Genomic DNA, 26,588 nt, shown 5'->3' on the forward strand with positions numbered 1-26,588 from the left:
CATGATGACGCCCTGGACGCCCCGCGCCCACGCTTCGCCTCGGACGCGAGGTGCGGGTACTCAGAGAGGTGCGCTAGCCGAGGAAAGAGGAGAAGCAGGAGAAGCTGCGATCCGAGGGGTCGGACCATGCACTTCTCTCGGGCTCTCGTCCTTCCGCACTGTGCTTCTACTCTCCTTCTTCTTCTTCTCTGGAGCGCACAAAGCGTTGACCACTTTACGATCTTAGACGCCGGGATGGTGACGTGCTCGGGCTTACGTTGGCGTCAATTTGTCGAGCGTGTGACCCTCCCCTGTCGTCCCACCCAGACAAATACAGACTGAGACATGCACCCTCAGGTACCCGTACCCGAGGTCTATGTCGACCTTCCGTCGAAGCGCAAGGTAGAGGACTCATCCGGTTATTCCGAGTCTGGTCTGAATGCCCTTTGAGCAAGCAGAAGTGGGTGAGTAGGCGGATGAGCAGAGGCAGAATCGAAATCTGGAAAACCTCTGCTGCAGTCGTGCTTCCGCGTCTTGCCCATTCCTCTGGGTACACTGATCCAGCTCCTGTCGCAAAGAGCGTCGCGCACGCGCACCCCTGAATGCACCTCTATATTGCGCAGAGAAAGAAGACAATTCCAGGCAGGCAGGGCCAAGGCAAGCAAAATGATCAGCTGAAAGGTCGCGGGGTAGTAGGGAGGAGCTTCGATCGATCACAACAATTCAGGCGGGGAAACGAGGGGGTGAGGGGGCCAGATCCATCGCGAAGAGGAAGCCGAGGTAGCGGATGCGCGAGAGAGAGAGATAGCACCGGTTGCGAGAGGCAGATGAGACCTACACAAATGCGCAAGGAGGCAATTGTTGGGCTCCAAGATGTAATGAAAGCCCGAGGGGTGATTCAAGTCTTTGCTTCTGGGTGAGATAGAGTCGAGCCTCGGAACCCTGAAACACCCACTATCTTTACCTCGTGGAGACAGTTCCTCGCTCATCGGCAATTCATACAATTAGCACTGTCCGGAATGTCCTTCGTTGTGTATTCTCTCCCCCTCTCTCCCTGAAGTTTACCCAATCTGATTACCAGTGAGTGTGTGTGATTGCGAAAAGGAACAGGTGAGTGAGATTTCCGAGGAAGAGGATGATCAGGGAGAGGCAGGTGGAAAAAGGGCGTGAGAGCAGCGCGACCTCGGCAACAGGACCCTGGCGCACATTGGCCCGCCCGGTCGGAAGACCCGTGAGCCGCCTGCTTGCTTGCCTGGTCTGCCTGTACCCAACAGATCGGCTCTCTTGTGGACGCTGCCTCTTCGTTTCTCTCCACCTCCCAACGTCATCTTCTTCTCTTCGTTTTCTCTTGCTCACTCGTACCCACCCTATCTTTCTCCTCCTTCTCTCTTGAAAGCTAGGCGATCCTACCACACCCACCATACGCGCTCCTCGCCTGCTCCCGGGCCTCTGTCGTCTCCCTCCTCTCTCTCGGGCGATCATCATCTTCCACTCCCTCCACTCAAGGACCATATAAAGAAGGACTGAGGCTTGTACATGGAATAGTCTGCCAACATGGGCCGCAAGAAGATCAAGATCGAGCCGATTCAAGGTGAGTCCATCCGTATGCCAAGTGTTATCACGTGGTCGTGACCGGGACCCCCTCCGACGGATCGCTTCGACTGCATCCTTGCAAAATAGCGCCAGAGAGACATTGAAGAGACTTCGCATGCTAAAGGAGAGGCTCTGCTGACACTCTACACCGCTCGATCCGCAGAGGGTCGCAACCGCCAAGTCACCTACCTCAAACGAAAGGCAGGCCTCTTCAAAAAGGCATACGAGCTGGCCACTCTGACAGATTCGCAAGTCGCCGTCATCGTCTTTGGTCATAATGGGAGGCTGTCTCAATTCTGCTCTGCAGACATGGACGCAGTCTTGCTCAAGTACACAGAGGTGCGCGGATGTTCCGAGTGTTGTGGGTGGGTCAGTGAGCGACACAAACGTGCTGACGAGTCTCTATGCTATAATCCTCCTCTTCTAACAGCACGAAGGTCCTGTCGAGCACAAGGGCCCAGAAGACTTTGCCAACTCCACTGGAGACGATGAAGATGACGAAGGAGACGATGCTGGTCCCGACTCGTACGATCCTAGAGGACCGCCTGGTGGTCCTGGGGGCCCAGGGGGCCCTGGTGGCTCCTCGGGAGGTGGAGGAATGGGCGGAGGGGGCCGTCGCGATGAGGGAAGCAGGTTCTTCTCCGATCAGACTGGCCCATCTGGCGATTTCAGCAATCATGGGGCGGGTACAGGTAGCGGCTCTGCGGGTGGGCAGTCTTCGGGCAATGGCAAGGGAGGCGCTAAGAGAAACAGGGGTCGATCCCCTAAACAGACCGTCGAAAGCATGAAGATGGTGTCTCCGACCTCATCCAGCGGCTCTGTCTCCGTTGCAACAACACCAGCAGACCAAGAATCCTTCACAGAGGCCATCCGGAGAAAGTCGAGCAGCCAAGCCTCTGCGGGAGCACCTCCTTCTGCGAAGAGGGAAGGTGCTGCGACTGTACAAAGATCACCTATGGAGGCCGAGCATGCGAGTCAACTCTCTGCTGGTCTGCGACATTACGTAGCGCCTGCTCATTTCGAACACCAAGGGGGCAGTATCGACGCGTATGGCGTCTCACACGGAGGGTTCTCCCAGCGAACCTTCGATGACGCCAGCTTCGCTTCCTCCTCTTCGATGGAGGAAGGAAATGGTCACAGGTCCATCGCACCCTATCCCTTGGCAGCGGGAAGGGCTACCAATTTTCCGCCTTCAAAGCCCCAATTCCATGCGATCCCGGGCCCTCCTGGCTGGCCTGATCGCGAGGGCATGAGCTTCGAGGGAGCAGGAAATCAAGCCCCCATGCAATGGGACTATATGGGAACCGGGCGGGGAGATATGCCACCACAACAGCAATACCAACAGCAGCAGCGGCCCCACTTGTTGGTATCTACTCTCACGAATAGACAACCATCATTCGCCTCGCTAGAGGAGCCCAGCTCATCCTCGCTCTCACGTGGTCCTTCTCAGGGGATCACGCCTTTCCTACCTGGAATGCAGATGACGAATGGTATTCAGAATGCAAGGAACGCGATGACTACGGCCCTGCCCTCGTCTCCTCCCATGAATCCATATGCCTCGATTGGCAACCCTGGCAGGCCTCTGCCGTCTCGGGAGAGCTCAACGCCTGGGCTATCGGCCTCGTCGTACTCCCACCATCGACGTGGGACAGATGACCACGGCACTCTTGCATCGGCTAGTAGCACGGATGGTACGCCTCTGCTCGCCTCCTCAAGTCTAGCCACACCAAGCGAGTCTCCGATGGGCTTCGTTGCGCCCGGAGGAACATTACCGCAAGGCTCCACATTGCCGTTCGCTGCAGGTACAGGTTACTTTGTGACCGGTGCTATGGGTGAACCCACGAAGAATCCCACGCTTCAAGGTAATCCCGTACCCCGACCTATGGGAGCCATTGAAGCAGATGCTCAATTCCCGCTATTCGAAGGCACTGCCTACTTTGGGGTCTGAGGTGGAACACATGCCAAGATCAGGTTCAGCGCCTGGTGCGTTTGTAACACAAGCTTTGCATCTCACTCTCAGTGCCCCCTCAAAATCTCCTTCCTGTGAGGACCGCCTTCTTGCTTGCATTCTCCAAGTCTTCGGCGCTTCTTGTACCCAATGCGACGTGAGTGTCGCCAGGGTCGATACTGCTGTGTCTGTTCTTCAGCGTCCCTAGCGGCCTGGGTGGCCCACGTACTGCAGACTGTCATGTATCGCACTTTTTTGTATATTGCTTTTGTTTGTGTGTATATATGCTTATGTCCGCTACCTGGCTTCTTCGCTCGTCTTATCCACTCTCGCCTTGCTGTCTTCGAGGTCATGATTGTGAAGGGAGGACCCTTCTCCCAGGGGAGCGACACAGAATGGCGGCGCGTCTCGCACGGAGCCTCGGCGAGTTGGAGCGGGCAGAGGCGCTTTCACTCGTCTGCCTCCTTTGATCCCTCGCCCCAGCCATCCTCGCATCAATCGATACTCACATCGAGCCCTTCCTTCGATTCCCCTGTGTAGAGCTCCTCGTCGCCCCTCTGACACGTCCCACATCCCCCCCTCAAAGAGGCCCACAATAATGGTCCTCCCAGTCGCCTCTGGCTCCGGCACCGGCACCGGCGGCACAGGCGCCAACGGGGACAAAGATAAAGACGAGCAACAGCTAAGCACCGCGGACCGCATCGAAGAGCTCACATCGCCCACTGCCCTTCGCAAGCTGGTCCTCAGCTATCTCCTCCACCATTGCTACATCGACACTGCCCACGCATTTGCCAGAGATGGAGCTTCCACCCCCTCTGCGTCGAATGATGGGCTCCTCGCGGAACTGGAACAGGAGCGAGAGACGGCTAGAGGAGAGGCTGCAGCGGCTACCCCCGTGCCCAGTTTAGGGTACAGCAACGCTCCCCTTGGTGGTTCCACTGGCGGTAGCACACCTAGAGCAGGAGGCAGCAGTTCAGGCTCGAGGGGTACACACCCGCTCTCGGCTCCTCCGCTCTCGAGGCAAGACTCATCGATGGAGGTGGAGGGCGATCACCTCCTCGCCTCCGCATCATCCTCTTCGACGTACAATGTTCGAAGTGGTGCAAGTGGGACCATACCTGGAGGCCCTGGTCCGATTGACGAAGATGCCGAGATGGGAGAGGCAGGCATTCACGATGGAGAGGAAGATGGTGGGAGTGCCACCTACGATGGCACCAATGGCAATGGAGCTACTCACAGCGGGGAACTCGGATCTGAGCTCTCCGACGAAGACCTACAGAGCGTACGCTTGAGGCAAGGTGAGCACAATGGAAGCGGCGCAAGCAGTGCCACAGAGCAATTGTGTCTGATGCTTACACTCCTCCTCCCTCCTCCTTGTTATTGCAGAGATCCGCGATCATATCCTGGCCGGTCGGATACGTCACGCTACCGAAGTTCTCAACACCCACTTCCCCACAGTCCTCAATGCTGAAGAACGACCCACCTACGCACGTAGCAAGCCAAGCAAGGCAAATGGGTCTATCTGGAGCCTGCCTTCGGGTCCCACTTCCCTCGAGCCAGAACATCTCGCTCTCAACCTCCAGATCCAAGCATTCATCGAGTCGGTGCGGTCGGCGAATACACCGAGCAACGGCGTGGGAAGTATGATGCTCTCGCACTCTTCGCTGACGAGCAACGGTCACAGCAGCAGCGCGACAGCGTCCAAGGATGCTGGTCTACGAGCTTCCTCACCAGCTCCTCACAACATGGCCCAGTCCGCACCAGGTATCGCTGCCGCAACCATCTCCCGCTCTTCTTCTCCCGCGCCGTCCTCCGTATCGTCCGCCTCCTCATCAGCTTCCCACCCTTCGGGAGGGATGCCCACTGCTCTGCAGTCTGCTCTAGGCAATGCCCAGCTCCTGTACGCTTCTGTCCAGCGGCTGAGGAATGGACCTTATAAGGAGCTCTACAAGAAGGAGCTGGAGTCTGTCACTGCTATCCTGGCTTATAAGGATTTGGAGAGGAGCCCACTGAAGAAGTACCTAGATGTCAAGAGGAGAAAGTCCTTGGCGGATCAGATCAATAGCGCCATCATGTGTAAGCACCACTGCAAGCAGACCTTGCGAGCAATGAATCTTTCGACTATGGCAGCTGAACTGACACCTCTGACATCTCCGCCTTCTTGACGAACCCTACAGTCCGGACAGGTCGCCCCTCTCAACCACTCATCGAATCTGCCGTGCGTCAAACGACTTTTGTCTGGTCTCAGCTACACAACGAGCACGTCGCCATCCCACAGGATCATCCTGCCTACCAGAAGGGAGCTAGACCCAGCGGCAGCAACGGGAGCAACAACGGCGGCGGCGCTGGCGGTGGTGCTGGTCCGATTTCTGGTTTCGGATTGGGACGAGGGGAAGAGGCTTGGATGCAGGATAGTGGGGCAGACAAAAAGGGGAAGACAAAGGTGAGTCTTTGCTTGGGACTACGGTACGGTTGGGGTTGAAGATGGAAGAGATGGTCGGCTGACTTGTTGAGATTGTATTGTCTCCCACCTCGACACGAAATCCCCCCTCGACACGAAAAACAGGTGCCATCAACATTCTACCTCCCTGCCTTTCTGGCCGAGAGGTGAGATGGAGTCTGCACTAGTCAGCTAGTAGCGACCGCGAAGAGGTCGTTTATCCCCCTTTGGCTTTCACCCTGTACAATCGTCCCTTTCCATTTGCGCATCAAGGCTCACTTTCCCTCCCTCTTTCTCCTCTATTCGTGCTCGTGTACCAAGAACCACCATCACTCTGGTCCTCAATCGGCCAAGGCTCGCACATACATACATGCATACATACACAGACGTAAATATAAACAGATGGGGACTATGACTGAAGATGCTACATGAGAAGAACCAAAACCAGCTTGACTAGTGAGGAGGTCTTTTATTGAGTACACATTGTGTAATCACCATCGCCTACCGCGGATAAGTCCTCTACTGCTCCCTCTACTACTACCACTACCCCTCTCATTGCTCCTGCTCCCGTACCCATCCCTGCACTCCCTCCGCAGCCTGTGTAGGCGAAAGTCCACCACAAGTGAGAAGGTACCCCTGCAGAGCAGCTACCGAAAAGCGTCCCTCTGGAATGGTCGAGGCGAATTTTTCTGCCGAGGGTTGAAGAGCTGAGGGCGATGTGGCTGCTGCTGAGGTAGCGAGGCCCGCAAGGCTCTTTTCGTCGCTGCTGCCCAGCTCTGCATCCGAGGTGGCGTGCTGCTCTTGACTCGCTATGCTTGCTCCGCCTCGCTTGTCCCCTGTACTCGTCTTGTCTACCTGACCTCCCCCTGCTATCCTGCCATGCTGACCCTCCCCCTTCAGTCGACCCACAGCGGTATGTGCCGGCAGGAACCACCGCAGGAAGAGGTCTCTTGCCTGTTCCCTATCGGCATTCTTGAACTGAACCTGCAGATCCACCCTCCCCGGTCGGATCAGAGCTTCATCCAGCGCCTCGCGATGGTTGGTAGTCATGATTAGTAGTCGAGAGTCGCAAGCGCCTATCCCGTCGATTGCATTTAGGAGGGAGGAGAAGGAGATGCTTGATGAGGGTGCGCTGCCCGCGGAGGAGGAGGGTCCATCGTTTTGCTTTGCGGTGGAAGTGGAAGAGGAGTCGGGACGCTTGGTAAAGGCAGCATCCACGTCCTCGAGGACCACGATGGATCCCGGAGGTACAGAGCCCATGAGCTCTACGAGCTTTGCATCGTCCATTCCATGCCCGCTGAGACTTAGCTGGTAGATGGGTAGCTCTAGCGAGCTAGCCACAACGTGTGCAAGAGACGTCTTTCCGCTCCCTGGAACACCCCAAAAGAGGAACCCGCGACGATATGGAATCCCCCGATCACCATACCATATCCGCATCTCCTCTGTAAAGAAATCCCTCGCATCCTTCAATAACCTCTCCTTCATCCCCAGAGGAAGATGCACCGAGTCCTCCATTCGTCGAGTGATACTCTTGCTCTTCGCCCAGTAGGAGTATCGATCGGTGGTAAAGACTTGCACACGACCTCGTTCATGCGTGTCGTAGGACTCCTTGGCTTGGGTCAGGAAGCGACGGATAGTACGGGAGGAGAAGGTGAGAAAGGAGAGGGTGAGAGACTCTTCGAATCCTTCGCCCACGAGGGTTCGGGAGCGCGAGGCCCAGACGTGGACGCCTTCGAAGGTGAAGCTGTGGGAGGAGCGAGGGTTCAGTAAAGATATGCCCAGCTTGGAGTCGCAGCTGTTGAGACTCGCCTACTCACTGGACCGAGCTTGACTCGACTGGGTAGAAGTGCACTCCTTTGAGACCATCCTTTCCCACACTGAGCGCCTTGGCCCCTGCCTCTTCCCCTCCTTCATCGTGAGACGTTCCGCCGAGCTTGGGCCTACAGAGAATCTCAACTTCTCGCGCTGTATGGGACCACTGTCCGTACCGAGTGAGGTAAAGCATCACCCAGCTAGAGAGACGGCGAAGAGAACGTCAGGAATCAATCCTTCTCTACGCTGTACCTTCCAAGCTGAAGCTGCCCTCTTCGCCAACTCACTCGAACGCTTCATCTCCCCCCCGGAATACCGCCTTTGACAGAACCAAGCTCTTGACTGCAGCCAAGGCCGATTCGGCGATCCATTTGCTGCCTGCAATGGCCGCGCCCACACCGAAGACTTTGAGTCCATCCCAGAATTGCGGGGAGGTGAGAATGTCTGGGAGGCCAAAAGAGAGGGAGGGGGAGAGAGAAGTTCAGCACACCACGATCGCAAGCAGTAGAGAGGGGAAACACATTATTTCTGGCTACCGTACTCACCTTGGAAGAGCTGTACGATGTTCCGCCGCAGGGGCAGGGAGCGCTGCAATCCCACTTGCGATGTGCTCAGGGCAGACATTCCTTGCCAGGCTCGGACTCGGCCTTGACTGAGGGTTGGTAGGGTGGAGGGTCGGTCAGTCTACTTAGATCCGGCAGTCTGTGCAGTGTCGCGGCGAGTGACTGGCGGGGCGACGCAGCGACGGATGCAAATTGTCCGGCCCTCGGTTGTCGTCGAGTGGTTGACGTCTCCACATGCACAACAAGGCGCGATTTCCGAGGGGGTCCACCCGGATTTAAGAAGATTCGACGTAGTACCGAGCAAAGGCCATAAGGGTCCCTTGCTGCCTTGGTTATAAGAAGTGCAACACCAATCGTGCTTCTTCTTCCTACCACAGCACCACATCCACACCAGCCCACCCCACCAACCAAAATGAGCACACCAAACCAATCTCTCATCATCGTCAAGGAGCCTCAGGGCATGCCAAAGTACGGCGAGGACCTCAAACTCGTCGACTCTTCCATCAATCTCGAAAGCGCCGACCTCCAAGGCGGCATCCTCCTCAAGACCATCACAATGTCCCTCGACCCTACCCTTCGCAACTCGATGCGCATAGGTCAAAAGAGCTACGCGAGACACTACGAAGCCGGCAAGCCCATTTGGGGATTTGGTGTCTCGGAGGTGCTGCGCTCCGAGCATCCAAAGTGGAAAAAGGGAGATCTGCTTCACAGTCGTGAGACGATCATGGCGCAATACTCTGTTCTCACTGGAGCGCAAGTGGATGCTTCTACGGATGAGTTCTTTGCAAAGGTGGATCGAGTACCGGAATTGAACATTACGAATTATGTGTCTGCAGCGGGCATGCCTGGAATGACAGCATGGATGTCACTCAAGGCCATCATCGGAGACTTTAAAAAGGACTCGACCATCTTCGTCACTTCTGCCGCCGGAGCTGTAGGTTCTCTCGTCTGTCAGCTAGCAAAGGAAGCAGGAAGTAAAGTCATTGCCTCTGCGGGTTCAGACGACAAGGTTCGTTTTCTCCAAGAGGACTGCCACGTCGACCGGGCTTTCAACTACAAGACGGCGGATGTGAATGCTGAGCTTGCTGCCTTTGGTGGTGAAAAGGGAATAGACTACTTCTTTGATAACGTCGGTGGGCCTCAACTGGAAGCATACCTCAATCACGCTGCAGTGTACGGAGTCGTAATCGTCTGCGGTGTCATCTCTGCCTACAACGCCACTGCCGACTCGCCCGCTCCTGCCATTAAGAATTTCCCTACCAGTGTACTGGTCAAGCAACTCACCGTGAGGGGATTCATCGTCTCGAGCTTCTTGAAGGAACAACGAGAGACCTTCTTCAAGAGTATGCCGGGGTTGCTGCGAGATGGAAAGATTAAGTTTAGGGAGGACGTGAGAGAGGGGATGGACGCGTTGGGACCGGGGATGGTGGATTTGCTCAAGGGGGATCATAATGGAAAAATGGTAGTACTGTGAGTGTCGAGACGAGCGCAAAGTGCTCAGCCACTACCTTTTGAGGGAGATCACACGCTGACTGATTCGGCCATCCCTCTCCCTCTCCGTTGTTCTAACTCCTATAGTATCGACACGGAAAGGAAAGACAAGTGGATGGTAGCACCTACCAACACCTTCGGCAGCGCCTAGACGTCTCGACATGTGGATCGCAGGAGGAATACGAAAGTGCCAATGAGGAGAGGAGAAGAGCGATCTCAAGGTACATTGGATGATGCGGTACTTCGGGAAAGAAGGAGGGAGAGCAATGGAGCAGGAGATCAATGTACATAGTACCAAGCGAAGGGAAGAGAACGGAAAATGTAGATGCACGACATCAAAGCAGAGAGCGTAGAGCGACGCACAGCGTGCGCCCGTTGGCGCTGCATTGGTATGCCCGTCATCACTTGCGACTTATTCCTGCACTCGACATCCATTCATTTGAGCCTTGCCTTGGCCTTTACCTTGCCCAAAGACGATCCTCTCCACGTCTTCCCTCAGTCGGACAAACTCTTCCGAAGCACAAGGGAACGTACTACACCCGTAGGCATACCCAATGTTCGCCTCTTCATTAAAGGCAAAGTACGAATTGGCCAGCCCAAGCCATGTCTGCGAGCCTGCAGGCTTGCCCGAAGTAGTAGTGGTGCAATTGCGGAAAGTTGAAAGAAGGGAAGGGACATTGGTGCTTCCTGGGTTGAGCTCTTTCATAGATGTGACTACCGCCGGGATCATGGATTCCAGCAGCGGTGAAGGAAGCGAGGCCTTGACTGATCCGGGATGGTCTGCTAGAGCCAAGGCCCAGGTGGATGCGCTGAGGATGCGCTCGTCTCTCCGCATGCAAGCCTGAAAGGTAGCTGCTAGGGCTTGATGCGACCCGTGTAGCATTGCAGTACCAAAGTTGAATTTGCCTTTCGGTGGGAGATCAGGGCAGGACCACACTGCGAAAGGAATAGAGACCAATTTGCCTTCTGGGTTTCTGACGTGAATAGCAGCCTTCTCCTCATCCGGACGATCATCAACATAGGTGTCGATCTTATCCACGATTCCCAGCGGCTCAAAGAGGATCTCGCGATGGAGCTGTCGGCAGCTCTTTCCCGTGACTCGCTGCAGCCAAATGGCCATCCAATCCAAGCTGGGCGAGTACTCCCAGTCCTCCCCTGCCTCACGGACAGAAGGAGCATTCAGGTCGGCAATATCGCCTTTGACATAAGGCATATCGGCCTGCGGAACTCCTTCTCCTGGACTCGGTGCGTACCACTTTTGGAGACCGTTGCTCGATGACCACTGGTAGGCTAGGCCAGCCGTGTGAAGCAGCATCTGGCGAATCGTAGGGATCGTCTTTCTCGGTGTGAGTTGAGGCGTCAATTTACCCGTCGCTGGATCAATTGATCCCCACCCAGTCAGGATCTTGGACACGTATGTATCTGACTTGGGGTCAAATTCTGGGAGCACTCGCAAGAGAGCCAGGGAAGAATCTAAATCCGCGAGCGAGGAGCCGTCCTTTGCCAGGCCTCGTTCGAGGACATGGAGGACTATGAGGGAGATGCTCAACTTGGAGCAGCTTGCCAGCCAACAGAAGGTGTTCTGCAGACGATCAAGGAGTGAAGAGAGATATTGATCAGTCATGACTTTCGCGCCGAGGACAGCCAGCGCATATCTCTTAAGCTTTCCCGTGCGCCTCACCGTGGTCATCTTGACCTCCTTCTCCCCCGTCGCGGACACCCTGGCGTACCCGATCGCATCAGAGAGGAGCGTTGAGTCCCTGTCAAAGACGGTATACTGGACTCCCGGAGCGACCCCATCGTCTATTGCTTTCTGAAATCGAGACTATTGTTAGAGAATGTAGTAGGGTGAAGGGGTTAGTCTAGTCTAAATTAAGGCGGTGTCCTGGGCCCGTGCGGGAAGGAGAGTCGAGTCGAGGAAGCCACTCACGTGGAGGGCCTTGGCGTCGAATGGCGGCATTCTTGGCAGTCGTTCTTCTCACAAGTGTGATACTCGTGCTGTGCTTCGATTGTGTATGCTGAACAACAGAGAATGGTGACTGGGCGATTTCAGAGAAAGAAGGGGCAAGAGATACGAGATATATGAGCTGGTGCGGGAGTGCGGTCAGGGCGAAGACACCTGGGGATCATTTGTAGCCCTGGGCAGGTAGGTACATTCACGCACGTGGACCTTTGGTGGGGTGGGGCTCCACGCTGATCCATCAGCCTCCGTCAATGGTCCGAGTTCTAGGTTACCTCGGTGCTTGGCAGCGGCTCAGGAACATCAGGGCAGAGGCACATTGCGTCACCATGTCCACTTGGCATTGTATTGCGAAGCAAGCAGACGTGTGGTCTGCAGGCGAGCAGAGAGTTGCTCTTACGGACAACACGGAGGCAAAGCTGACCTTCATTTACGTCCGTCTATCTCTTGTGCCGCTTTTGCTATTCTTCCCTCCTCCTCCTCCTCCTCCAAGTCCCTGTCCAAACACGTCCCGCTTCGACCTTACACCCGAGGTCCGAAGTCCGGTACGCAGCGATCCCCGCCTCCTCCTCACCCTCTCCTTTCTGCCACCTTGATCAGGTCACTGACCACACCCATGGCCGTCACTTCCGCTCCGGCTCCAGCACCCTGCACCAGCAGCGGACGCGCCGAGTAGCGCTCCGTGTGGAAGGCAATGATGTTGTCCGAACCCGACAGCGACGTTGCAAAGGGATGGTCGCTTGGGTATCTGCACAATAGAAGGGCCGGCATTGCCATGTCAGAATGGCGTGCTTTCCCGTGGATCTCCCTCCCCTTACCACACTCACCGCTCTAGGCTTGCCTTGATCTCGCCCTTTTCGACATCGATGACTCCGACGTAGCGCAGCACACATCCCTCGTCCCTTGCAGCCTTGTTGAGTGCGTCAAAGTCGCCGTCGAAGTCAGGCAGCTTCTGGACGTACTCATCTCCAGACGTCACAGACTCTAGAGGAGCAGGCGTCAAGCTATGCGTAGGCACAGACTCGAATCCTTTGGGCAGCTTGCCCGTCAGAGAAGGCACCAACCTTGAGAGGATAGTCAGCTTGCGTGATACATCTGAGCCCGAAAGGTCATCTGCTGGGTGGGGTTCCTATTGGCAGTAAGGTGCGAATGCGTTTTGGAGGTAGTCACTGTCAGCCAAACATTCTCTAGTCGGCTTCGCAGCCCGCCAGCCTATACTCACTGTGTATCCATTGTCCTTGGCGATCTTGACAATCTCTGAGAACTTCTTGGATCCGCCAGCTGGGGTGCTCCACTCATTGAAGATGTATGACAGAGTTCCGCTCAAGACTCCCTCGATCTTCTTGACCTTGTCACCGGTCTGGATGAGGTCCTTCAGCGTGCTGATAATGGGAAGTCCAGCTCCGACAGTTGATTCGCCGTAGACGAGCGGGCCCTTGAGCCCAGCGTCAGGGGAAGAGTTGGCCAAGATGGCCTTGTAGAGGTCGAGGGAGCCAGAGAGACCCTTCTTGTTGGGCGTGACAACGGAGAGACCAGCCTTGAGGAACTCAGGGTAGAGGGATGCAACAGACTCGTTGGAAGTGTTGTCCACCACGACGGTGTGCCTCTTGCTGTCCTGAGTAATCCTCTGGAGGGACTTGACGAGGTCTGGCAGAGGAAGAGCCGAGGTGGAAGAGTTGGCCAGCTGCGACTTCCAGTCGGAAGAGCCAGTCAAGGACAAGGGAGAGCTAGCGGTAGAGAGTAGTGTCTTCTTCGAATTCTGTAGACAGACGATGTGCAGCTGAGAGGCCAAGCTGGGGATGGTCGTCAATTGTGAGATGACGGAAGAGCCGACGAGCCCCACGCCTGGTGGAGAGGAGAACAGAGGTAGGAAGAGGCGACTGCAAGATGAGCGGCGAGCCAGGCAATTTATCACGGACCTCACCAAGACTCACCTACGATGGCTACATTGATACCTCCTTGTGTTGCCATGATCTATTGCGATGCTTCCGAGGTAGTGAATGAGTGTGACGAGGAGAAGCAAGTCGAGAAGAAGTGAGTGAGCCTGTGCCAATTTTAAGACTGCCGGCCCCGCCTGTGTCTCTTTCCGTCCCGATTGCCCGGCAGGCGGCCCTGCGCTCTGGGCGGGGCGGGCAACGCAGCAGCAGCGAGCAGCCACTCGCACGATCACCGCTCCCGCCTCCATTTTCCCCGCCTCCCCCTTCATCTCTCCATCCTCACACCTTGCGTCGTCTTCCCCGTACATCACCGCCGATATGCCTTCACGTCGCAAGAAGGAGCCAGAGGCGGCTGCCGACGAGTACCAGGCTCCCTTCACAATGCCTGTACGCAATGGCAACTCATCGAAGCAAGCGACGCAGGCCAACGATGATGACGCAGAGGATATGGCATCCTCGCCCTTCTTCGACGACAAGGAGCATGCAGAAGCCATGGCCTGGGCTCGCTCCCATGAGGGTATGGCACAAGAGGACAACGATGGTGCAGCACCTGGCTCAGTCCGTATCAGAAAGAGGAGAGACAGTCAAGTGGGCAATTACGGAGACGCTGCGAGTATCTTCGATGGGCCGGTGGCCGGTGCCGTACCAAGCAGCGTCTCGAGCATGCATCACACCATGGCACGTCCGGAACTAGGCAGGCGTGCATCCAGTCGGTCCCGTCGTCGGATCTCTCGGGAATCAAGCCGCAGATACAATGGCTCCGGGGATGGCGACGGCGGAGACTTCGATGATGCTGCATCCGCGACCAGCGGGCGGGCCAGCGTGCGGAGCTCTGGTGCCAACTCCCACTTTGGTAGGAAGCGTAGAATCCCCGCAGCCGGAGACGATGAAGAAACCGAGGGTCAATCGCGCGGGATGCTAGGTTCTCTCTTGGCTTCCATCCGAGGCGACAAGGTACAAGATGACGACGCTCGCAGTCGGGGGTCGCGTCGCCCTTCGATCGGTCGCAGGCAAAGCTCTTCCTCAAGCGTTGGCTCAGGGCGAGCCAGTTCTCGAGGAGACGAAGAAGACGAAGACGGCTTTGACATTGACTACGGCACAGATGATGATGACTTCTCTTCTGGCGATAGCATGCGCAGTACCACCTCAGACGAGGACGGCGGAGATGGCCGAGGCGGTATCATGCCGTCGGCTTTTGGACCTATCAGTGGAGCAGTCGACCCGGTCTTCGGTGACTCGCGTATCAGTACTGGCCGAGAACCCGAGGACGAGCTGGATGCTGAGCTGCAGGGTGTAGACTTCGATCCGGACACCGCTAATGGCTTCGGCCGCCCCTCAGGTCCCGCGGTCGATGTCGAGTCTGGACGCAGCCCAGAAGCAACGCGCAAGGCCCTTGAGGAATTGAGCTATCTTGATCGAACTTCTCGCGCACGACAACAGATCTACCTGCCCGATGAAGACTCTCTAATCCGGTTCACTGGGTACCAGGCTGTCCCTGCCAAGAAGGTGATCTGGACAATTCTTTGCATCCTGTCCATTGGCATCATCTACCTGATTGGTCGATGGTTGCCAAAGGTTTGGCTTCGTTGGACATGCAAAGAGTGCAATTTCGACAATGCCGACTTTGTTGTGGTGGAGAACCAATTCGGTGATCTGCACCTAATCAGGCCGGAGACTGTTCCTTTTGCACGTCCACTGGCCACCGCTTTCCCTCCTTCCTCTCGAGACCCCCCTTCGACCCTCGTGGAGCACCAGTCGGCCGTCCAGTCTCAATTGCAGACCGTCAACAAGGCCGCTGCAAGCCGGTCGGGCAGTAAAGTCACAAGTGCCAAGAGCAGTATCCGCAGCGGTAAGGCCGGCAATGGCAACATCTTGCAAGGCAATGACAGCCTGATCGGCCAGGATGTGCTCCCCACTATCATGGCTGGTGTCGAGACTGAGCAGCTCATGGACCTGACGATGATGACATATCGGTATACGCGATTCTTCCTGCACCCACCCTCTGGTCGATGGCGTATGATCAAAGACTGGCGAGACCCTATGTGGAACAGCAACTCTTCCGTGTCTCAAGGTGTGACTTGGGACGCTGAAAAGGACCGGATGAGCTTGTTTGGCAAGAACGAGATTGAGATCGAGGACAAAGGCATCATCGGAGTCCTTGTCGACGAGGTCTTGCATCCTTTCTACAGTGAGTGCCTTTGTGACAACTTACCATTCCTTCAGACTTCTGACATACCCTTCTCTTTGCCTCACAGTGTTCCAGATTGTGTCAATCGGCCTTTGGTCCATCGATGACTACTATTACTACGCCATTTGTATCGCCATTATCTCTTTGGCTTCCATCATTGCCACTCTGGTTGAGACCAGGACTACAGTCGCCCGAATGAGGGAGATGTCACGTTTCAACACGCCCGTGCGGGTCTTGCGGGAAGGAAGCTGGAAGACCCTCGACAGCTCTCAGCTCGTGCCTGGAGACATTTACGACGTCGCTGAGTCTGGCTTGCTGCTCTTCCCAGCCGACAGCGTCCTGCTGAGCGGAGACGCCATCGTCAACGAAAGCATGTTGACCGGAGAGTCTGTGCCAGTCTCTAAACTGCCTATCCAGGACTCTTCGATGCAGTATTTGCAAATGACTGGGCAGGATGTCCACTCGGAACTTGCAAAGCACTTCTTGTTCTCGGGTACGAGGATCATCCGAATCCGCGGTACTTCGGGCAGTGAGAAGACGAGCGACGATGCCGGAGCCAAGGCAATGGTCGTCCGTACCGGCTTTGATACGACCAAGGGTGCCCTCGTCCGTAGCATGCTCTTCCCGAAGCCCATGGGATTCAAGTTCTACCGCGACTCGTTCCGCTTCATCGGCTTCCTGGGCGGTATTGCCGCCTTCGGCTTCCTCGCGTCTTCGTACAACTTCGTCAAGCTGGGCATTGCCTGGCACACCATCATTCTGCGAGCCTTGGATCTCATCACCGTCGTCGTCCCACCCGCCCTTCCTGCTACCATGAGTATCGGAACAACGTTCGCAATCTCGCGCTTGCGCAAGAGGGAGATTTTCTGCATTTCGCCCAACCGAGTCAACATCGGGGGCAAGGTCAATGTTTTCTGCTTCGACAAAACGGGTACGCTCACCGCTGATGGCCTCGACGTTCTCGGGACAAGGACCATCGACTTGCGAGCCAATCGATTCAGCGAGCTCCACGAGACCATGGAGGAGATGCCAGTCAATGCATATGCTTCTAAGCAGGACGCAGACGCCAAGAAGATGCCGCTTCTGTATGCTTTGGCTACGTGTCACAGTCTCAAGGTCGTTGACGGCGAAGTCATTGGTGATCCTCTGGATGTCAAGATGTTTGAATATACTGGCTGGACGCTGGATGAAGGCCGCGACCAGGCTGCCAAGGCGACAACAAAGAGCGGAACGGCCAAAGATGGCAAGAGCAGGCTCACAGAGCGTCCTCCGGCCCTCGTCCAGACCGTGGTTCGTCCACCTGGTGGCGAAGCATTCGAGCCTGAGGATGCTATCAAGCCCGGCCGACACGCTCACTTCCTTGAGCTCGGTGTTCTGCGTACCTTTGAGTTCGTGTCTCAACTGCGCAGGATGAGTGTCATCGTCAAGCGGCTCAAGTCGCAGTCTCTCGAGGTGTTCGTCAAAGGTGCGCCTGAAGTCATGTCGGACATCTGCGACCCCTCTTCCTTCCCTGCCGACTACGACGATCTCTTGGCCTACTACACCAAGCACGGCTACCGTGTCATCGCTTGTGCCGGAAAGAGCATGACTGGAATGACTTGGATCAAGGCTCAGAGGATGAAGCGAGAGCAGGCTGAATCTAATCTGCGCTTTTTGGGCCTTATCATATTCGAGAACAAGATCAAAGAAGGCACCGCGCCGGTCATTGAAACACTTACGGCTGCCAACATCGTTTGCAAGATGGCTACTGGTGACAACCCTCGGACGGCGATCAGTGTTGCAAGGGAGTGTGGCATGATTGCCAACTCGGCTCATGTCTTCCTGCCATCCTTCCTCGAGGGCAACTCCTCTTCGCCAAAGGCTGTTCTGGACTGGTCCAGCGTCGACGATGATCAAGTCAAGCTAGACCCTCTGCGACTCAAGCCACTCGTCAACGATCCGCACGCTTTCGACGTCGATGGCTTCGACCTGGCAGACTACCAACTGGCACTGACCGGAGATGTGTTCCGGTGGATGATCGACTTTGCTCCGGTGGAGACATTGCGACGAATGCTTATCAAGGGTACCATCTTTGCACGAATGTCTCCGGATGAGAAGCACGAGCTGGTCGAGCGCCTGCAAGCACTCGGCTACACCGTGGGAATGTGTGGAGACGGTGCCAATGACTGTGGTGCTCTCAAGGCGGCAGATATTGGTATCTCCCTCTCCGAGGCCGAGGCATCCGTCGCCGCTCCATTCACCTCTCGATCGCCTGACATCTCTTGTGTAATCGAAGTCATCAAAGAAGGCAGGGCAGCATTGGTTACATCCTTCTCTTGCTTCAAGTACATGGCTCTGTACTCGCTGATTCAGTTCACGAGCATCGAGATCCTGTACAGCTTTGCAAGCAGTTTGGGCGATTTCCAATTCTTGTACATCGATCTGTTCATCATCCTCCCAGTAGCCGTGGCAATGGCCCGCACCCTACCTTACCCGGATCTAGCGGTCAAGAGGCCGACTGCCAACCTGGTATCGAAGAAGGTCCTGGTCTCTATGCTGGCTCAAGTGGTCATCTGCGCCGCCGTGCAAGGCTTTACTTTCTTCTACACAAGAGCGCAGCCATGGTACGAGCCTCCTGTGGTCAACCCAGCCAAGCTTAACGTGGTGAACCCAGAGAACAGTGCCCTCTTCCTCGTCTCGAGCTTCCAGTACATCCTCGTCGCAGCCATCTTCAGCGTTGGTCCGCCGTACCGCAAGCCAATGTACACAAACTCCTGGCTGATGATCTCCCTACTGGTCCTGGGCATCTTCTCGACTTACTTCCTCTTTGTCCCCTCTGGACCCGCCTTTGATCTTCTTGGGCTAGTAGAATTACCACGAGCCTTCCACTGGAGACTAGCAGCAACGGTACTAGTCAATATTGCCGCTTCGTTCCTCACGGAGTTGTACCTCGTGCAGCCCATTACTAAGTCGCTCAAGGCGATGCAGAGGGTTATGAGGAGGAGAAGAAGGACGACGCGCAGGAGTGGAGCCTTGTACAAGGCGGTGCAGCAGGAAATGACGGCCGATCACCGCGAGACTGCTTGAGCTCGATAGCGTCGTCAAACGCTTACTGCTCAAAGCATCCGAATCGGATGCGCTCGCTGCTTCGCCTGCTGTGCTATCGTCGATGCCGATATAGAGTCCCATCCTGGTCTTCCCATGCCCAGTCACACCCCTGCCGCCCCGCTGGGCAATCTTTCTCTGCTCTCCTTGCCTCTCCGGGACTTGTTTCTTACAAAAATTGCGTAATCTATATAGCATGTCTCGTCAGTATCATGCGTGAGAGTACAATGAGGTGGTGACTGCAAGAGCGGGGGGGTTTCACATGATCTCTTGGCATCACTCAGCCCATCTCCAGTAGCCTGTCGATTGCTTGTCCAACATCTCCGTTGCTGTAAGGATAGAGAAGAGAGGAGACGAGATGTGGTCAGCATGGATGCGTCATTTTTTCGTACGTCCTTTCCTACAGACGACTTACCAGGCCTGTTGGTCAAGAGAATGCAAGGGTATGCCGAAGCAGGAAGTGTGGTGAGCAAAGGTTCCACTTCCACCTCGGAGCTTGTGCTGTCAAAGTACTCACCTCGAGGACCATCCGCCTCACCTCTTCCTCCGTATCGGGGAACACATTCGCGAGCGTCTCCACGCCCGCCTCCATCTGCTCCTCGTGCACTCGTTCGACATCCGCGCTCAAATCTGCCAGGTTCGGACTGCCCGGTCTACCTCCACTGCTGGGAGCAGCCGGATCCGAGGAGGGCTGTAGGAAGGACGACTCGCCTAAGTGTGCAGGTCGAGCCTGATTCGGTCCGCGGGTGAGATGCTGCTGATGCTGATATGCGGAACGGCTGGCTTGCGGTGGGTTGCCAGGGGCAGGAGAGTCTGCAGAAAGGAAGGGCACAAAGGCTCCGAGGTCTGGCAGTCTCCTCCTGGCACGCTGCAGAGCACTCTCGTCTCCATCTCCTTCATCGTCGCTACCATCGCTTGGGGTGCCAATCCCTGGGCTACTGTTCACACCAGTGCTTGAAGACCCTGAAGAGATGTCTGGGTAATTGAAGGGATCAATCGAGTCACCACGCTGTGGGATACCCTTTCTCGCTTTAGGCGCGTCCGGAGCCTGTCCAATCTTGCGACTTGGTGGGACAGCATCAGAATAGACAGGATTCCTGACCAAAGAGGAGAATGGGCCCTGACGCGCATCGGTCATCGACGGCGTCTGTGGCTCGTCTTCATCATTGACGCCTTTGAGACCCCGGCTCCAGGACGCAGGATTGAATCCGCTCACGCTACGCGCCTGTTGTTGTTGCTGCTGCTGATCGGCACCGAAGAAGCCGCCGAAGACGCTCTTTCTTACACCTGGCGACGCGCTCGGACCTGGAGAGTCAGCTCTGTTGGGCGTCTGAGCGCCAGCAGAGCCAGGTGCGCTCATGTCCGGATTCGGTGGCGTTCTGATGCCGTCGAGACTCTCGCCGAAGAGCTTCCCGAGGGCACCTATGGGCTTGCCCACGCTGTTGGTGAAGCCCATCCGAGCTGCCTCTCCAGTACGCTGGAAGAAAGCTTTCGTGTCCTCCGCAAAGTTGGGCGCTTGTCCGGCAGCGCCTGGTAGCGTACGTGCAGCTTCTTCACCAGCGGCGGGAGGCGCATGAGGGTCCGAAGCACTGACGCTTCGAGAGTGAGGTACTCTGGGTGCTGGAGCCAATGTCCCTGCAGAGGCAACGTTCTCTGTCCGAGGCTGTGTGCCGATCTTCTGGACGGCTAGCTCGACGTTCCTCTCAAAGTCTTCTTGCGAGATGTTTGACAGCGTTGAGTAGTCCATCGTCTCTATGAAGGCCGTAGCCCCCATCAAGCTCGACAAGTAGTAACCTGCTTCGCTCGACAGCTTGTCAGGGTTGCGAAACCTACCGATGTACTCGACGTTGCTGATCAGGTGCTCGGGATTGGCCTTCAGGACAACAAGGATCAGAATGGGTATAAAGTTGTCCGCGCTCTCTTCTGAGCTCAGATGTCGAATGAGGCCAAAGATGACCTTGCAGCAATTCAGTATGCAGATGAGCTTATCGCGTGGCGCCTTGTAGTGATTGATTTTGAGCAGCTCTGTGAGGAGAAAGGCACAGTCGGTCAGAGCCACTCTTGCGATACCTGTCAACACTCTGGAACTGCTCACCTTGGATCGCAAAGTCGACGAAGCCTTTCGAATGCTCCCCCTTCGGAACATCCAAGTGCTCCTCCGTGACCCAGTCGAAGAGCTCGATTCTTTCTTTCAGCACACGATCACGCTCCAGATCGTCCGTCTGCGGTGTCCACTTCCCCTCTTTGGCCACCGCGGGGGTGAATGTGAAGCCGTACAGCCGATTCATGACCAGCTTCTCCATGGCCTCTTTGGCGTTCTCGAAGTCCGTCTCCGAGACGTTGGACCAAACAGAACATTGTTGCATCTTGACGGAGATGAAATCGAGAAAGTCGAAGATGAGCTTGATCTGATCCTGGGTACGATACGGCTTCTTTGCAAAGCCTTTGATGAAGCTGCGAACATATTCGCCTACTCCCCTTGCGCTAGGGTCTTTCATTTGGTCAAGAAAGATATTGAAATCAAAAGGCTTCTCTTCCTGAGGATTGGTCGTCGGTGGAGGTCCTTTACCGATCTTGATACCAGCAGAAGAAGTATTGCGCAGTCGTGTACCGTCACCTTTTGCTGGAGTAGCAGGGGCTGGCTTCTCGATGATGGGCTGAGCAGACGAGCTTGTAGAAGCTCTTTCGTCAACCGCAAAGCTTCTGCTTACGTCTAGATGCTCTCCAGAGGCTACCGGAGTGGCGATGGAGTGCAAGACAGCTCTTGAGGGTCCACTCTCGGCCTCAATGCCTGTTTGCGGTGGAGCAGGCAGAGCATTCTCCTTCTGTGGTACCGGCGGGATCGGCTCTTCCGGAGCAGCTGTGCCTGCGCTTCCTTGTCCATCTCTGTCATTCACCTGCTGATCATGGCCAGGGTGAGAGGCCTGGGAGGCCAAGTCTTCCTTCGCCTCAGGTTGTGTTGGCGGCGACAGTACTACCTGTTGGGTCAATGCTGAATGTTCATCCCTTGGCGCCGCTGAGGTAGATGCTACCGATTCGTGATCATTGGTAGAGAGCGTACTTTTGTCGAGCGAAGCTGTAAGGTCATCTACCGGATCAGGGAGGGACTCCTGTTCTGCACCCATGATCGCCTTCTCTTGGGCATCCCCTGCCACGAGCTCTTCATTCGTGTTCTGGACTGTTGAATCTATTCCTTTCTCCCCCTCTTGATCTGGCCGATATGGCACCGATTCGCTGCCCAATTTTTGGTGTTTCTGCGCTTGTGTTGATACATCGGACTCCTCGAGGGCAGTGCTTGCTCCAATTGCTGGTGAAGCAGCCGGCAGCGGCACGCTCGGATCTGAAGTCGAAGTCTCAGCTGATTCCAGCGTCTCCCCTGGCAACTTCTCTGACTGTGAGGAGTTACTAGCCACTGACGCCAGCGGTTCAGCTTCTACCGCTCCTTCTGCTGTTGTTGCTGTGGCTGCTGATGATTCTGTGTCTAGAGGGGGCACTGTAGGATTTGGTATGGCGGCCAGAGTGGAGGTAGGGACGTCCTCGCTGGTCCCCTCAACTTGTGTATCCTCAATTACTCTCATCTGTGACTTGCCATCGTCACCAGACGTAGCCATTGTGAAGCTGAGCTGCCGAAGGGGGAACTTCAGCTGTCGAAACACACGTAGAGGATGTGCAAGGGGAGGAAGGAAGTTTAAAGCAAGCTCGGATGAGAAAGGAGTGGAGCAAGGTGTTGATCTGGGATGAGATCTGGGGTGAGACGGAAGGACAAGGTGGCAGGTGCAGGCACCCACCCAGACCAACACTTGCCTCGGAACGGAACGCGGTGCGGGGAACGGAACAGGCGCACAAGCCCGTTATACGCAGACAACGTCTCTGTATCTTCTGCAGCTTCAATGCACAGCGGGGAGAACAAGATGCGCTCTAATTGAGCGACTACGATGGCACTGTACATGAACTTTGGCTGGGTAACCTCTAAGTGGGAGCAAAGTAGGTGTACGAGCTGACATGGAACTCGACGCTGTTCTCAGGCTGTTTGAGATACTCTGTCGAATTCTCCGACACTCCCCATCCCGTGTAGAAGCTAGGTGCAAGTGCCAGGCAACCGTCTCTGACCCACGAAGCCTCTGCATGTCCACCAAAGGAGATGTTGATGATCGGGTGAAGCTTGCCAAACTTCTCCTTTAGTGCACATGTGTCGGTAGAAGGGAAGAAAGATGAGGGGGTGCCGAATTTGGTCGTGTCGATCTTCCTGCGGTGCTTGAGAGCTCGAGCATGAGGGCTGCAGGAGGGGAATGCCCAGCCTTGAATGTGGTCTGCGTTCCTCTCCATGACAAAGACGGCTCCACCGTTGCGGTTGAGTAGGGCAGGTACTGCGAATTGATCATTGAGCAGTTCTACTCCGCATCCGTGATTACCTGTCTTCCAGCCTTCGAAGCTGTCGCAGTCCTGCCACGCCGTGTTGTTGCCCGTCTGCAGTCTATGAGGTGGCATCACGCAGGTTCCATTGAGATGCAGCGTCTGCTCAGGAGCATAGCGAAGACCGTTGCCATACTCAAAGATATCCATCTGGGGGTCAACGTGAGGTGAAAGAAATGTGAGCCAATCCTGCTTACACTATCACTTGTCGAAGCACTTGAGACACTCACCTCGCCACCGACTGGCCATACAGATTCGTCGACGGTCATCCAAGCTGCCGGCCAGAGACCACATCCGACAGGAGCGTGAGCGATCTCGAAGACGAAAAGACCTTCCTACAGACAGCGCAGTGTGCACGAGGTGAGACTCAGCAGTCAGATTTCGTCACATTGTTTTCGTCTGCTTCTGTCACTATGCTGCGACTCACCCCGAAAGCCTCCTTGCCCCTCAGTCGAACAGACTTCCTCCCAGCAGTCACATTCTTCTCGCTGAGATCGGCCGCGATGCGAATGCCTCCCGCTTTGCCTGGGCCGACCAAATCGAGTCGCTCTGCCTCCTTCTGGTCCACATAGGTGACGATGCCACCAGAAGGGTCTTTGATGTTGTTGAAGATGAAAAAGTCCAGGAAGTCTTCATAGGTAGAAAGAGTGAGGTTGCGCGAGTAGACGTGGCTTACATGGCTTGTGTCCTTTGCTGCAGCTGGTGTGGTGCGAGGGAGGGGATGATTGTGGTGATTGCGAGCTTGCGTCGCAGTAGCAACGACGAAAACGAGCGTGATGAGGCAGAATGAAAAGGGTATCATTGTTGGCAGTGAAAAGACAGGTACGGGGTGGGTGTGGGGGAGTACGGTATAGCACAACAGGAGCAGTCGCGAGGGAGACCGGCATCTGGATAGGGGGGCGCTGCAGCCGCGGTCGCGAGCATACGCACTGAGGTACAGCACGGCCCCTGATTGCTGAGGCAGGGCCAGGCACGCGTCGAGTTACGTTCCTGAGTCGCTCGTCAGTGAGCCGGGAGCCTGGCATCCGACAGCTCGTAGAAATGTGGCCTATAAGCAAACAAATGGGGCATGTCAGTCTCACAGACATACTTTAGTCTTTGAAGCGAAGGAACTGTACTCACGCAAGTTCCGGTAGCCAATCCTGCAGAAACGGAGATGATGGAAAGCGAAGGTCAGGACTGATCACGGCGCGTGGTGCTGACGGCAGCGAGCCTACTTACCCGTTCAATCACGGTCACGTCCCGCATGAACGCTTTTGTAGTAAGCACAACCTCGGAGAAGATGACCCAGGTGGAGACGGGGAGCTCCCGGCTGAAGAGCACCGATGATGGATGGACATGAAGGAGCGTGTTGTCTCGCACGCTCCTCCACTCCCCGTTACCGGCCTTCCGGGCGGCGTTGCGGAAGTATCCACTTGTGAGACATTTCCTCAGCCTCTTTGCGTCTCCTTCGCAGCTGACTGCAGTGTTGATCCCGAAGCGCTCAAGGTACCTGGCCAGTTGTGAGCGGATACTCACTGCTCTTGAAAGAGCCTTGAAGTTCAGGCGATGCTTGGAGCACCACCTGGCAGACTGTTTGCCCACCCGTGGATTCACGAATGTGTTGAACACATTCAGGAGAGTGAGTGCATCACCTTCCTCTGCTGTGAACTTCCTTCTTTCCAACTCGCCCTCCGCCCCAGCTCGTGAGCGACCTTCGTCGGGTATAGTGAAGGGCGAGGCAACCGAAGTCATCGCTGCTATCGAGACCATCTCAGCAGTGCAACGAAACTCTTGGGAAGCCAGCAAGCACTTGGCTGTCATCGGCTCGACGGGCAACTCTGCCATCCTCTCACCTACAGGCGTAAGGCGGCCCCACTCATCGAGAGCATCTATCGCAGAGAGGAATTCGAGACCTCGGACCATCATACCGCTCGGCGGAGCGGGTGGCAGGTATTCAAAGTTGGCAAGATTGTCGATGCCGAGGGCCTTGAGCCGCAATATATAGGGAGTGATGTCTGTCCGTGCCAACTCCGGCAACGTCGTACGAGGCAGGAATTTGTGGGCCGACGATGTATACAAGCGGTAGCATTTGCCCGGCGAGACACGACCTGCTCGCCCTGCCCTTTGCGTCGCGGAAGCTTGTGAGATGGGGACCGTCGCAAGTATGTCCATGCTTGAGATTGGGTTGAACAGGCGTGCCTGAGCGGACAGGGGAGAGGAGAGTAAGTATACTGACGCAGCATCCTGAGACCTTCCCACGCCAGCTCACCTTTACGAAGCCACAATCAACAACATACTTGACCCCCTCAATCGTCACGCTTGTCTCCGCGATGTTGGTAGCTACAATGCATTTCCGCGAACCCCTTGCCGTTGGCGTAAAGACGGCGATCTGCTCCTCCGAGGTCAACCCTGCATGAAGCGGCAGCAACTCGAGTGGTAACGAGCCCTTCGGTAAGTCGAGCAATCGATCTGCTATTGTTTGCAGACAACGATCGATCTCTTCTCTGCCGGTGAGAAAGACCAGTATATCTCCTTGGCCCTCATTGAGATGAATGGACCATACAGTGTCCACAGCCGCCTTGACGTAGTCACTACATGGCTTGCCGAGATGAGAGACTTCAACCGGATAGGTTCGTCCTTCTAGCGAAAGTATTGTCGCTTCGTCGTGCGCTTCTCCGTTGGCGAAGAAGTCGAGCATATTCTTTGCATCGATCGTGGCGCTGGAAACGATGACTCTGAGCTCTGGCCGCTTCCTGCGAATCTTCTTGATCAAGCCAAGTAGGAGATCGGTGTACGCGCCTCTCTCGTGAGCCTCGTCAATCATAATGACGCTGTACTTGCTGAGCAAAGGATCCCGCATACACTCTCGGAATAGCATTCCGTCTGTGAGGAACTTGATGCGTGTCCGAAGCGGGTTCGATACCTCCTCGAAGCGAATCGAGTAGCCGACCTCATCTCCCAGGACCGATCCTACTTCTGTTGCTACCCTCGAGGCGACTGAGATGGCGCTGATTCTCCGTGGCTGAGTGATCGCGATTTGTTGCCCTGTAGAAGCCCAGCCAGCTTCGAGGAGATATTGAGGGATCTCTGTCGATGTTGCCAGATACACGGACATCAGTCAGAGTCTCCTTTACCGTCATGCAATGCTGCATCGCACTCACGCGTTGTCTTCCCGCAACCTGTTTGCCCTACTACAAT

General features: G+C 55.8%; 11 protein-coding genes across 11 annotated transcripts; 5 read left to right on the plus strand and 6 right to left on the minus strand.

The window, feature by feature from the left end:
* Positions 1 to 1,533: 1,533 nt before the first annotated feature.
* Positions 1,534 to 1,860, plus strand: BCV69DRAFT_237631 (SRF-like protein; the record flags this gene model as incomplete). The annotated part of the gene is made up of 2 exons (XM_025489946.1): positions 1,534 to 1,570; positions 1,736 to 1,860. Coding segments are annotated over 2 exons (162 nt in total), but the record flags the coding sequence as incomplete, so codon positions are not given.
* Positions 1,728 to 3,662, plus strand: BCV69DRAFT_218509 (hypothetical protein). The gene is made up of 2 exons (XM_025489801.1): positions 1,728 to 1,911; positions 2,003 to 3,662. The coding sequence occupies exons 1-2, from the start codon at positions 1,882 to 1,884 to the stop codon at positions 3,518 to 3,520; spliced, it is 1,548 nt and encodes a 515-aa protein (XP_025347241.1). The 5' UTR covers positions 1,728 to 1,881; the 3' UTR covers positions 3,521 to 3,662.
* Positions 3,663 to 4,000: 338 nt separating this feature from the next.
* BCV69DRAFT_283616 (hypothetical protein) lies at positions 4,001 to 6,403 on the plus strand. Its single transcript, XM_025492775.1, has 4 exons — positions 4,001 to 4,818; positions 4,907 to 5,596; positions 5,698 to 5,963; positions 6,087 to 6,403. Exons 1-4 carry the CDS (start codon positions 4,119 to 4,121, stop codon positions 6,129 to 6,131), a joined length of 1,701 nt encoding a protein of 566 aa, XP_025347242.1. The 5' UTR covers positions 4,001 to 4,118; the 3' UTR covers positions 6,132 to 6,403.
* Positions 6,306 to 8,513, minus strand: BCV69DRAFT_218607 (P-loop containing nucleoside triphosphate hydrolase protein). Its single transcript, XM_025489803.1, has 4 exons — positions 8,318 to 8,513; positions 8,060 to 8,216; positions 7,778 to 7,972; positions 6,306 to 7,704 (listed from the first exon to the last, which is right to left on the minus strand). Exons 1-4 carry the CDS (start codon positions 8,394 to 8,396, stop codon positions 6,513 to 6,515), a joined length of 1,623 nt encoding a protein of 540 aa, XP_025347243.1. The 5' UTR covers positions 8,397 to 8,513; the 3' UTR covers positions 6,306 to 6,512.
* A 61-nt stretch (positions 8,514 to 8,574) lies between these two features.
* BCV69DRAFT_218650 (NAD(P)-binding protein) lies at positions 8,575 to 10,023 on the plus strand. Its single transcript, XM_025489804.1, has one exon. The coding sequence runs from the start codon at positions 8,748 to 8,750 to the stop codon at positions 9,807 to 9,809; it is 1,062 nt and encodes a 353-aa protein (XP_025347244.1). The 5' UTR covers positions 8,575 to 8,747; the 3' UTR covers positions 9,810 to 10,023.
* BCV69DRAFT_218670 (beta-lactamase/transpeptidase-like protein) lies at positions 10,024 to 11,913 on the minus strand. Its single transcript, XM_025489805.1, has 3 exons — positions 11,757 to 11,913; positions 11,508 to 11,651; positions 10,024 to 11,408 (listed from the first exon to the last, which is right to left on the minus strand). The coding sequence occupies exons 1-3, from the start codon at positions 11,784 to 11,786 to the stop codon at positions 10,239 to 10,241; spliced, it is 1,344 nt and encodes a 447-aa protein (XP_025347245.1). The 5' UTR covers positions 11,787 to 11,913; the 3' UTR covers positions 10,024 to 10,238.
* A 443-nt stretch (positions 11,914 to 12,356) lies between these two features.
* Positions 12,357 to 13,757, minus strand: BCV69DRAFT_299833 (putative HOM6-homoserine dehydrogenase; the record flags this gene model as incomplete). The annotated part of the gene is made up of 4 exons (XM_025494372.1): positions 12,357 to 12,534; positions 12,614 to 12,915; positions 13,009 to 13,631; positions 13,721 to 13,757. 4 exons carry the CDS (start codon positions 13,755 to 13,757, stop codon positions 12,357 to 12,359), a joined length of 1,140 nt encoding a protein of 379 aa, XP_025347246.1.
* Positions 13,758 to 13,991: 234 nt separating this feature from the next.
* Positions 13,992 to 19,221, plus strand: BCV69DRAFT_260891 (hypothetical protein). Its single transcript, XM_025490688.1, has 2 exons — positions 13,992 to 15,911; positions 15,979 to 19,221. Exons 1-2 carry the CDS (start codon positions 14,042 to 14,044, stop codon positions 18,975 to 18,977), a joined length of 4,869 nt encoding a protein of 1,622 aa, XP_025347247.1. The 5' UTR covers positions 13,992 to 14,041; the 3' UTR covers positions 18,978 to 19,221.
* Positions 19,222 to 19,406: 185 nt separating this feature from the next.
* On the minus strand, positions 19,407 to 22,606 carry BCV69DRAFT_313285 (hypothetical protein; the record flags this gene model as incomplete). The annotated part of the gene is made up of 3 exons (XM_025495016.1): positions 19,407 to 19,415; positions 19,513 to 21,020; positions 21,091 to 22,606. The coding sequence occupies 3 exons, from the start codon at positions 22,604 to 22,606 to the stop codon at positions 19,407 to 19,409; spliced, it is 3,033 nt and encodes a 1,010-aa protein (XP_025347248.1).
* A 358-nt stretch (positions 22,607 to 22,964) lies between these two features.
* Positions 22,965 to 24,210, minus strand: BCV69DRAFT_299836 (hypothetical protein; the record flags this gene model as incomplete). The annotated part of the gene is made up of 3 exons (XM_025494373.1): positions 22,965 to 23,558; positions 23,639 to 23,743; positions 23,836 to 24,210. 3 exons carry the CDS (start codon positions 24,208 to 24,210, stop codon positions 22,965 to 22,967), a joined length of 1,074 nt encoding a protein of 357 aa, XP_025347249.1.
* An 836-nt stretch (positions 24,211 to 25,046) lies between these two features.
* Positions 25,047 to 26,554, minus strand: BCV69DRAFT_218915 (P-loop containing nucleoside triphosphate hydrolase protein). The gene has a single exon (XM_025489806.1). The coding sequence runs from the start codon at positions 26,503 to 26,505 to the stop codon at positions 25,345 to 25,347; it is 1,161 nt and encodes a 386-aa protein (XP_025347250.1). The 5' UTR covers positions 26,506 to 26,554; the 3' UTR covers positions 25,047 to 25,344.
* Positions 26,555 to 26,588: the final 34 nt, after the last annotated feature.

The sequence above is a fragment of the Pseudomicrostroma glucosiphilum genome (genome assembly GCF_003144135.1).
Source record: "Pseudomicrostroma glucosiphilum strain MCA 4718 unplaced genomic scaffold BCV69scaffold_9, whole genome shotgun sequence".
In the NCBI taxonomy this organism is placed as follows: domain Eukaryota; kingdom Fungi; phylum Basidiomycota; class Exobasidiomycetes; order Microstromatales; family Microstromataceae; genus Microstroma; species Microstroma glucosiphilum.